We start from the raw sequence: 12386 nt of genomic DNA on the forward strand, positions 1-12386 counted from the left end.
AATGATTAGTTTAGAAATTTGGGGAGAGGCAGGGCACATTTTTTATTAGATTCTAACTTGCAAGGCTTAGCTTCCACGTTGCAACTGTACACACAGATGGGCATGCCAGCACACACACCCATTCTCTTGCTGTTGAAGAGGTCAGAGTTGCTTCAGGGAAGGGCTTGCTAAATACTGTTACAGTGAACATTTGGAATGAAACCTCCCACAGGACTGCTACATGTGAACTGTAGCCTTTTAATAAACCTATTCTTTATAATTTGAGGATGAGTCCGTTTTATGAATTTCAATATGGTACATCTAAATAACAATTAAAACCCCTAACTAGGTGAAAATCAAACTATTACTGCACAGAAATCATTTATGGCTTTAGCATGTTGAAAGTCTCCCAAATGTACAGTTTACATTGAAGTTATTTCATTATAAGCCCTTGGTTCATGCATAGATACACATCAGGAGAACAATACTACACAGTGAAAATAAATTATTTATAAACTAAATTTAAAGCCAGAACTATAGCAGTGAAAATAATGCACTGGACTATTGTTGATTTATTGTTTCATAGACTCATGATAAGGTAATGTAGAAACTCAATAATAATATAGTATATCAGCTTTATATAAAGATCCAGATCTTTATTCTAATAAGGCCTTCCAAAAGGAGTTATAAGAGTAAACTGTGATTTCCTGTACTGTAATCCAAAGAGAATTACCCAGGCTCTAAAATATTATTACATAACATATTTGTGAAATTTTTCCTAAAGACTTTAAATATTATTTTTAGCATTTATAGCTCCTGACAATGCTAGTCCTAATTCTCGTCTGGTTGATAGGTGCTAGCAATTTGTGCAAATGTAGGCAACTTCCTCTCAATTAAGATAATGCAGATTGAAAAAAGTCTCTTGAAATCCACATGGGAGAACAGACAACCGACATGGTGAAAAGTCTGCAAAACTTATTACAGGAAGGAAAACGGGACTATTTAGAAAGGGAGAAAAAAAGGCTTGTGGATAGGACATGAGAGCTGTCTCCAAGTAACTGAAGAGCTGTCATGTGGAATTGCGGTTTAAATTAGAATCCTACAATTATTCATTCATCTAACAAGTGTGTACCGCGTCCTTCCTATCTGCCAGACGTGGTTCTTGGCACTGCGCACACAGTAGTGAGCAAGAAAGATAACATCTCTCTTCTTATGGAGCTTACGTCAAATGGCTAAAACTGAAAATAGACAAGTAAATAAATAAATGACTAAGAGCATGGTAATTTCACAAGGTGACGAGCACAGTGAATTAAAAAACAAACAAAAAACCCCCAAAACAAGCAAATGTGGGACAGACAGAACAAGTTTTGATTGTTCAGCAAAGAATTCTCAGAGAATTTCTGATGTGAAAACTGAATGAGAAGCAAGAGCAGGTGTATAAAGGACTGAGGGCAGAGCCTTCCAGGCAGGGGAAACAGGAGTAAAACGGCCCTAAGAGATGGAGGAGGCTGCCATGTTGAAGGACTGGAAAGAGGGCCAGTGTGGCTGACCTCTGAACGCTGATGGAGTCACTTCATTTTAGACTAAGTACTGAGGTCCGGAGAGGACATGCTAGGGAACAGCAAGTTGCAGAGGGAAAGAGCCTGGATTTACCAGATAGACCTGGGTTCAAATCCTGCTGTGGGAGATGCAAGCCTTTGGACGAGAGGAGCCGTTTCCACAGCCCTGGGCTCAGTCTGGCCTTCTGACTTGCTCTAACCTACAGAGCACAGTAGAGATATTAGCGTGTAGTCTCTGGGCCTCAGCCTCACAGTTTCCCCTCTTGCCCTTTGAGAACACTGCCACCTTGTGAACAAGCCCAGTGAAGTGTCCTGAAGATGAAACCACACGCAGATCCAGGCTGGGACATGCCAGCTGAGGAGCCAAGCATGGGAATGAAGCCACCAGGGACCAGCCAGTCACCAAGCCGTCTGTTAACCGACTACAAATGCAAGAGTGAGAACAACTAACATCACGTGAGGCAAAAAGCAAGCCTCCCCAGCTGCGCCCTGACCAGATTACCAGACTCCAAGATCAAGAGCAGATTACTCATTGTTTTAAGCCACTAAACTGTGGGGTGGTTTGATATGCACAACAGACAAACGATACGGAAGTGTCTGCTAGTTAAATATGTAAGAACATGTGGCACTGGATTTCAGATGGAGAGACGCAGGCAGAGGCCTCTCTTGAAAACTCAAGAGTAGTCTGTTAGTAAAGTCTGGAAGAATGGTGAATAAACTGTTAGTGGAGGCTTGAAATACAGTGTGAAAATTGCTACCAGAGACTGGGGAAAGAGTGGCCCGTATTATGTAGTGACAGAACAATTGGCAAGACTGTCACTGGTGATTATTCAGAGGATGGAAAATGTACATAATGCATTTGTGGATCTGACTAAAGAAATCTCTAGACAGAGTGCTGAAATGTCAGCTGAGCGTTTCTACCCAAGCATAATAAGGTGCTGCAGGAGAGAAAGGAGCCACATAAGGATACATTTGATTTGCTAAGCAAACTGAGAGCATGGAAGGGACTTAGGGCTTGCTGGGTTGGAAGATAAAGCTATTCTTTATACTTCATCTCTCCTGGAAGGAAGAAAAAAAAAAACCGAAAACTTCAAAGTAAGAAATGACCTCAGGGTAAAGATCACAGCAAGAGTGCTGCTCTATGATACCTAGTTAGGACTTTACAAAAATTTAAAGCTGGTCCTAGTAGATTGTTTCAAGTAGACAGTGTCGATTCTAAGAATCCTTAGGACAATGTGTCAAAGTAGCAAGACTTACTCAAAATGGGAAGAGGTCTGTCTCAAAAAGAAGTATAGATGTGGCTTTAGGGCATGGAGTCAGCCCTTAATGGATTCAAAAAGCTTTTAAGAGAGTTTTATGATGACCTCATTATGAGCTAAGATTACAAGAGATCATTCAAAATAAAGAGAGGAATAGAGATTCCTAACTTTTGATTGGAGACTGGCTGGAAAGACTCCTTAGCTGCCAACATGGACCATCACTGGTTATTTCTAAGCAAAACCAAACTCAGAGGACAGAGTCAAGAGCACAGAAGCTGGGGCCAATGACAGATAGGACAGTGGATTAGGAGGCCACTCTTGGGGAGAACTGGATCCTAATGAAGGGGCATCCTCTGTCCCTGGAGTCAGGGGCCTTGACGACATGAACTTCAAAGCTGCAATGGACAAGTGACTGCTATGGCCCTTCCATTTCTCCTGAATCTGAATGAGAGTGTCTACGGGGGTTCTCTTGACCATATCATTTAATATTGGGTATACAGCACATAGACAACTTGTTTTTCTATTTCACAGAATCCTGGCTAAAGAGAAGGTGAACCCAAGCAGCTTTCTGTGCATTGGGATCTGATGTGGCTCACTAGATCACAGACATTAAGCCCAATGTCGCGATTGGATGATATTCTGAGTGTCTTGGAATGGGGTGGATGCATTTTTCACGCAGAAGGTACGTGAATTATTGTGACCAGAGGGCAGTTTAGCACTGTTTACAAAGATGGCTGCAATAATTCTACCATGCTGTGTGCAAGCCCCTCTGTGATGTGACTTTGCTGTTCTTCCCATCAGTGAGCAGATGATATTCACTTCTTGAACATAGCATGCATATTGCACCTTGTAACGTGCTTTGTCCAAGAGAGCAATGGTGGAAGCACAGTGTATGACTTGAGTTTCTGTCTCAACAGACCTTGCAGCTTCCACTTTTGCCTCCTTGGGACACTGCTACCTTGGGAACAAGCCCAAGATGCCTTCCTTGATGATGAGATGTCAAGAGGCAACAGAGATTACAAAGCGATGGAGAGAAGGGCTCAGCCTTTTCAGCAGTCATAGCAAGTCCAACCATACACATGAGCGGGGCCACCTTGCCAGTCCCCAAGCTTCCTTCCAGCTGACTGCAAACGCATGAATGAGCCCAATAGACCTCATGAGACGCAGAAGAACTTCCCATCCGAGCTCAGCCACGCTGCCAATGTGCACAACTGAGCGAACGAGTACTTGCTGTTCCAAGTCCTGGGCAACTTACTTCACTTTCTCAGTCTATTACAGTTGACCCTTGAACAGTGCAGGTTTGAACAGCAACACATCCACTTACATGTTGCTTTTTTCAGTAAATAAGTACTAGACTACAGAGACCCACGGCTGGTTCAATCTGCAGATGTGGAACCACAAACATGGAACTTCTAAGCGAACTTTTGACTTTGCAGGGTGGGGCTCTTAATACCCATGTTTTCAAGGGTCGGCTGTATTTCATCAAAAAAATTACTATCTATAGTACACGAATATTGTGATGATTCAATAAATAACTTATGAAAAGTATTTGGCAATGTCTATACATCCTAATCACTCAATAAATGGTAGTTAATAGTGTGTATAATAATAATTGTAACAGCAATTTGCAACTTCAAGCAACGTATTCAAGACAGTAATATAGAAGCAACTTTAGATGGAGACTAGAGGTGACCCAGACAAATTTCTTTTCCCTAGATGGCACTGCCTCTCCACACTCGTTAGCCTTTTTCTAGAGCATTTACTTACTTGGGGGGCGGTGGGGGGGAACACCATATTTTAAAATCAACAATTCATTTATGTTAATAAGTTAGACTAATTTATGTCATGACGTCTCTGACGGGAGAACTATAAAAAAACATGGATGGAACCTATGAGGAGGCCAATTCAGGGTCAACAGAAGAAGGATATTTCTAAAACAGATCTCTCTATACCTGTAACAGGCTGCATTGTCCTGAAGATCTAATATATTCTTTGTCACTAAAAGCACTGAAGAACAGGATGCATTTCTTCTGTTGGATCTATTGACATATGAGCTTAGATAATTTGGACAGATAATTTTTATTTCCCTTCCTAACACTCTACACTACTTATTCTGTTTTCTCAAACATTCTCTGTATTTTAAAGGCTTACTCAACAATCTATGCATGTAGAAATTCCACTGACATTTTCATTTTTAGACATGTACACATGTACTGTAAAAGCGATCTAGGATATGAACATTTTAAATTGGCCTTTACTCCCTTGATTAGGATCAATACTTAGAAGAATCAATTTTTTGTGTGTTAACTGTCTGCTCGTATGGCTGGTGAGAAAAAAAAAAAAAGAAACTCAATATGCTATTGCCAAGGAATCTATGTATTTATTTATTAATTTGTTTATCCAACAAATATTTATCAACCACTTTCCAAACTCCTCATATAGGCATTGCACTATGTGGTATCAAATTGCATTTTATGGGAACAGTTACCATCAATACTTTGATTCCAAAGAAATATTGAAGTCCCTTAAATATTCCTCAGTTTTTAGTTTTCAGTATTTTATGTTGAGAGAGACTCATTATCTGTGCACTATTTATTTACCTAATTATTTGATACTTATTAAAACAAAAGATATGCACTCAAGACATTTTCTTATTAAAAATCAATTACAAGTGTACTGTAATACCTCCATACAGCTTATAAATGAAGTGAACTGCTTAGGTTTGAATTTGATTTAAGATAGTAATAAACATTTCTGAGTTTAACTGTATAGTGATAAAGACACATTCAACCTGAAGTTACTATCATATATTTGCAGTATATAATATGCAGCTACCTAAGGGGAAAACATTGTGACATAATTAACAAAAACAAAATGTTTTTATCTATTGCCTATCAGTATAATGTAAACACAGGTCAGGAAGTTATTTCATGTGAAATTTAAACAATTTCTAATATTCCTAGTTAAACAGAGCACTAGTCTGGCTTGTCATGAGAAGCTTGTAGCTTTAATTAAGCTTGACAGACTGATTTTTCTCCAACCTTTTCTTATTTAAACTTGAACTCAATTTATATTTACACTAAAATTTTATAATTATGTTTTAAATATCACTTTTTTAATGGTATTTATAATACTATCTTTATAAAACATACACAGAATCTTAGGAAAAGCAGTCTAGGTATTTTGGGACACTCTAGGAAAGTCTGATTTGGGAAGGGAGAATGCAGTTAATAAAAGCCATCTTTGATGTTATTTAACACAAAAGCAAACACAGATCTTTTTATATTTGACATTAAAAATCTGATCATTTGCCTCCCTAAAGAAAGCACGTACAGCTTTTATACAGACTGCACAGTAAAGAATAATAATATTTCTGTTTACTGAGATATCAACTGGCATTTCACTGTAAGTCAATGGTCTATCGTTGCTACAGCGTATTAGACCTCAATCTGGCATCTACAAATGTCAAGAGTATAAAAAAACAGATATAGGATGAAAATCAAAGGCATGTTCCGAAGTCCCAAAAAAATAAAAAAAGGGAAACAAAGTTCACCTAAACATATTTGCTGCAGAAATCAGTGCAATATTCAGCTGTCAATCTAGAAAAACAACGAGGGAGCCACACTGTCAGCAGGACAGGATAATAAAATTTCCAGCAGATGTTCAGGCAGGGCTCTAATTTTTACTGAACTCCCTTGATAAGCATTTAATTTCTTTATCATATGCAAGCTCGGCAAACTGTACTTCATCAAAACTGTATTGTGAAATATTAATATTTCATATGATAACAAAACTCCATAGAATAACCTTTGTCATATTAAGAGGATCCAAATTTCAAATGTCAAGATTCTGAATTTTAATACATTTTAAGTAGATTCTTGAATTGGCATAATAAATCATAAGGCTCATCTATATTGGTATGCTATAATGTCACTCAAATGTGTAGTGCATACAACAGTTTAACTGATGTCTTTAGTAAGAGGCTGTGGGGAAAATGTGTTTATAGTACTAACTTGTACACCGCAACGTTTTACCAGTAAGAAAGTGTGCAAACTCATAAGATAGTTGTATATTCGCAACAGACTTAATCACTAATTAGAGAAAATATATGGGAAAAAGTACTTCTCTATGAAGCAAACTGACTGCTTTGCAAAATCACGTACGGGAAATAATCATTTCTGGAAACAGAATTATATAAGCCCAAGGTGGCATCATTATTTATGATATTCCAATCTGCACAAATATATTTAAAATAGTCTTTGCATGAATATTTTGTTGTACCCACCACCAAAGTACGTAAAATGAAGCTTCCTAAAAAACCCCGTCATTATGTTTTGTGTGCCAAATTTAATTTGCATTTGTTCATAACTCTTCTTTTGAACCAGCAACACAGACTTCTGAATTGATAGATTAAATTCAAATTGGAGGTTTAGAAGGAAGTTAGCTCCCACATTTATTTCTGCTGGTGATCCTAATAAAGGCAACTGCTCTTAGGTGACTGAAAGAGACAACATCACAAATCAATGCATGTCACCAACAGAGTAAAGACAGATGTCTCTGATTAATCAGAATTCAATTTCTGCAAGCAAAGAAAACAGCAAATTTAAAGCAAACACTTTTTTTTCCTACAGTTCTTCACTTAGACCTGATTAGCCACCTATTTCTGTTTACATATAAAATGTTTTAAATAGTGTAACTAAAGCAGTCATTAAATGGTATCAGAGACTCAGTTCTTCCCAATGAATTAAACATTTGATTATAGCTTCCAAGTAATTCTTTAAGGAAGAACTGAAACAAAGACAAATGTAATATCAATAATCTATTAGGTTGTAAACAACTGATTAATGATATTCTAAAGCTAAATCCAGTATGTTGTTTATTTTTACACTTTGTTTAACCAAAGTATTTCTAAGTATTCAGTCAATTTATTTGGGGGGAAAAAACCTCTCTTTAGCCATTTAAACATAACAATATTTAAGAAGTTTTTTTCATGCACGAGTTTTCTAACTTTTGAGGATTTTCCAGATATTCTTGATCACCCGTACACACAGCATCTTGTAAAGCTGTCAGAATCAGACAGCCATAATGTTTTAGCCATGATAATGTTAGCTATTGATCCTAGTAAGAGGCGAAAGAAGAGAATGTGCTTAATGGGGCGTATTTGTTCTCTATTATTTTCTTTGCCTAAGGATAAGGCTGATTTAAATAATGATACTCTTTTCTCAGTCACTGGATTCACACATTCTTATACATTAATTATTACTTAACTACCAGTTAGTACTAAATGCATCGATAGGTGTAACATTTAAAATTTTATCAATAAAGGGTCTAAGAATGTTAAATTCTGCTGCTTTTTTCTAATCCAAAACCATACAAAGATGCAACCTCCCATGGCATAAACTGTCCTACTTCGAAAACATGCTATTTATACACTTTCTGTGCTTTAAAGAATTGATCTCAACTTTAATATGTAGTTTAGCATCTACCAAGTATGTCCACTTGCAGTGAGTACAAAGTCATCACGTCAAATTAAACTCAGGTTATGTATTTTGGGAAACGTTTCTGTATTTAAAATTTTTAGAAGAATCTTATTACCAGCACCAATATGTTACACTGAGTGATTCTTTTTGGATCCCAGGATTACATGAAAATCAAATTCACTGTATCTCTAACTCTGAGTTGAGGTATATCTTCTCATTCACACACACCCAGAAATCATACAACAATTAATAATGCCCACGTAAGAAATTTGTGTTTGTGATTATTAAATGAAATAGACACTTCCATAACATTTGTATTTTTGATGCTTCTTAGATAGAACACAGTGAGAAATCTATGCCCTCCTCCCATCCATGGGACAGAAAGAATGGGAGGAAATTAAAGAGTAATCCAATAATAGGTCTCATTCAGTAGTTTAATAAGTATTATTTCTTGGTCAGAAAAATCCATTATAATATTTATACCCCAATTAAAACACATGGTTGATATTTAAACATGACTTCAAAAATAATTTCTTACCTTATCAAGAGAGAAAGTTTTGGTCAGGGCAAAACCCCATCCAGCTTCAAAAGCTCTTCGAATCATTGATGAACTGGTAGTCGGAGTTGCACTGGCAAGACCAAAAGGATTCGCAAACTTCAATCCAGCCATTTGCACGCTGATGTCCACCAGGTCAATAGGAGTATAAAAGAGGGGAAGTTCAGGCTTGGCAGAAACTGAAGCCCCATATGTTGACTGCAAAAAACAACAACAACAGCAACAAATGGTCAATAATACTTCTTGTATCGTATCTGACTTTTCATATAATCTTCTACAAAAATCACTTCAACACAGCATTCAAATTAATATAGATTAGATTGGTCTGTTTGGAATGATGAAAATTGGCCAAAAAGTCAGTTAGCAGGGAACCACATTCATATAATGTCATTTTTTTAAATTTAAAAGGCACTATGAAGAGTACCAACAGAAATTATATCAATTAAATGAACAAAAAAACACACTTAAGACATACTGAGATTCAAACACAACAGGGAATAATTTCAGAATTTATCTCCCTGGTCCCATTAACTCAGCCTTTGTTTCCTACTTCGTTTGTGGAGATGTCTTTAGTGTTCAGAGGTTCGGGCAGCAGCAAGTCAGAGGGTCTAAATTCCATTTCCAGTAACCTCACTACTACTTACGCGATTTTAGGAAAGCCATCTAACACCTCCTTGCCTTTTCTCCTCTGCTATGTTTTCAGTGCAGTAGCATGATTGCTGGTTGCCTAATTTCCTACCTCCTAGGGACCCTGGAAAGTTCAGGAGATCGTAAGCCACGGGGAGACATCTAATTTGGAAAGTGGGTCATGTGCTCATGTGCGTGGAGGACTTTCTTTTGTCAGAAACCAAACGGGTACCAAACAATTAATGTTGAAATCTTCAACTGGTTCTTAAAACTGTAAAATTGCCTTTGCTAAATGAACATAATAATGTTACCTTGCATTATGGAAAAGATTCAAACAAAACACTTTACAAAGTGCATGGCGCACTGAAGCATAGTAGGTGCTTGCTATACATTGCCTCTCTGACTGCAGAGATTATGAAAGATCACATCAGGCCTTCTGTGTAAAATGTCTCTGTCTCTGTCTCTCGCCTTCTCTGCCTCCCTCCCTCCCTCTCTCTCTGTTTATCTCTGAAAGACAAATAACACTGGCAAATATAAAAAGGATGAATTTTCTCAGCCAAAGTAGTTACTGAATGGATAGGTCTAGTTAATTCTAAAGTGAGAACTCCTTTCTCTTGTGAATCATCACTCAAAAGTTGTTTGAGCAGAACTTTAATTTTGCAGGAGTGTGTCTTGTGTAGATAAAGATTGCCATGCCTTGCATAGAAATTATTTCTGGACCTCCACCATTTATAATGCAAAGTAAAGTTCACTTAATATGTAAAAAGGCATCAAACTTGTCAACTGAAAGACTAATGTGTCCCTGGTGCCTGCAAAGAGGTGTCTGATGGCATACAGACTTCAGCTATGACAGGCATCCTCCGCCAGGAGAGGCCTGGGTCTCCAGGCACACTTCTGAGTATTATTCAGTCCTATTGGCATAATTCCTCCTGTTCTCACATGGATACAATACGACTAAAAGGATTAGCAACAGCAACAGCAAAAGCTATGATGTATAATAGAGGGAAGTAGGGGATAGTTCGAGGCTTGTTTGTTTGAGGTGTGCAAGTCTGCAGGTCTGTATGAGCATGTGCAGGGATGGGGGAGGAAACAAACACCTTGGATGAGATTTTCTGAGCTCTGAGTAGTCACAATTTAAATTAAACCAAGGAAATTCAGGTTAGACTGAGGAAGAATTTCCTGACACCACAGTTTGGTTTAAGCCGGGAAAATTCTGGAAGCACCTTCCACATCTGAGGGATTTTAGGAAGTTCAGACAGCCTTCCATCTGATGATGGCAGCAGAAGTATTTACAGCGCCATGGTCGTTATTAGGTGGCGTGGATGGCGCTGGAAGTTTTCTTCTTTTCATGGTGTCGTACTGAAATCTCTTCAATCTTACAGATGAATTTCGGTTTGTCAATAATTGTATGTCTGTATACAGCATTAGGCAACCGCCCAAGGAGGCAGATATGTATGTGTGGTTAAACTTGCATTTCTTAATTTGTGTGGTTTTAAATAAATAAAGCATTGCTTGGAAATTCTAAAGAAGGCTGCTATCTTAATATTTAGAAAGGGAATGATATAGACAAACTTTGCAAGACTTTCCTTAAGCTTCAAAACAAAATCAAAAAGCAAACAAGCCAAAGCAAACAACAAAAACAAGTTAAAAAAAGCAACATACATGCAAAACTCTTTCAAATGAGAAGTATACCGTCCTATAAAATGCACACTTTCTCTTACTGAGAAAAATACTACCAATGTGTATGCATACGTGATGTAACCTAAGATCTTTAGTCGGACTAGGCAGTCCTTTTTTCATACTGTACACACAGGGCCGTTTTTTATTTTGTCTTTGTGACTTCTTACCACAGTGTGGTGCTACAGCAACCCAGTCTGTTCAACCTCACGATATCCTCAAGCCTTAATGAATGCTTCATTTTCTGAAGTTAAATAGTCTATTCCCAGCTGCAGCCTTGCTTCTGGAACTTAAGCATCTCAAATTTCAGCTCTCACCACAAGGCTAACTCCTCCCAAATCCAGATTGCAACCTCCAAACTCTTATTTCCAAGAGACGTCAAGACCTTAGGATGTGGATGTCTTGTCATTAATTCAAACTCAACTCCTTCAAAATGTACCTCAACATAGTCCCTTCCAAAGAATAGGTTTTCCAGATTTTCATTTTTTTTTAAATAAACAAGAATAAGCAAGACTTTTTCCAGTCATCCAACAGTATTAGTAAATAGTGCTAGTAAATAACTAACAATAGTGTTTGTAAGTAAGACGCAACCTAGATTTTGAACAATGAAGATTCGTTTCCCAATGATACTATTGTGCAAAGAATGTTGTACTGGCATCGGAAATGATACAGAAATAATATATTGTCATGAAGGAGTATTTATCTTGTAATAAAGTGAAAAAAAAAACAGTGATAAAACAGACAAGGTATCTGGAGCTTACATACAGAAAAATGTAAATAAAGCTACCAACCAAATGAACACAAAATTAAAACCACGGCTCATTCATCTCATGGCTGCTTGTCTCTGAGCATTATTTTATGTATTTTCACTGGCCTGAAATACAGTCTAAGTCTTTCTTCACCCATTAAACTCCTAATCATCCTTCCAAACTCAACTCATTCAAGCCAAGTGCATGTTTCCTGGGGCATCTCCTTAACACACTCCATATCCTCGTCTAATGTAGCTGACTCTTTTCTTTGATACTTTGTAATTTAAAGCATGGCTCTACCTCAGGAGTCATCACTCTGGGCATGCACGTTGATTTTCTCTTCAAGCAGAACGTAAGCTCCTGAGGGCAGTGACCATAATCTATTCAAATTAGTACCTCCATTAAAATTTGAAATATTTGTTATATATGTTTGTATTATAGTATAATCATATCATATCATATCATATCCAAAATACTTACTCTTAAAGGCAACTCTGCCC

The 12386-nt window shown here is 37.5% G+C and overlaps 1 protein-coding gene across 2 annotated transcripts in view; it reads right to left on the minus strand.

Annotated features, from left to right (window-relative positions):
* Positions 1 to 12386, minus strand: part of DPYD (dihydropyrimidine dehydrogenase) — a 720433-nt gene that overhangs the window by 341827 nt on the left and 366220 nt on the right. For both annotated transcript variants that reach the window (XM_032487157.1, XM_032487158.1), the window contains exon 13: positions 8816 to 9031. In XM_032487157.1, the coding sequence (XP_032343048.1) occupies positions 8816 to 9031 (216 nt within the window). The remainder of the gene's footprint in view (positions 1 to 8815; positions 9032 to 12386) is intronic.

The sequence above is a fragment of the Camelus ferus genome, chromosome 9 (genome assembly GCF_009834535.1).
Source record: "Camelus ferus isolate YT-003-E chromosome 9, BCGSAC_Cfer_1.0, whole genome shotgun sequence".
Taxonomy (NCBI): Eukaryota; Metazoa; Chordata; class Mammalia; order Artiodactyla; family Camelidae; genus Camelus; species Camelus ferus.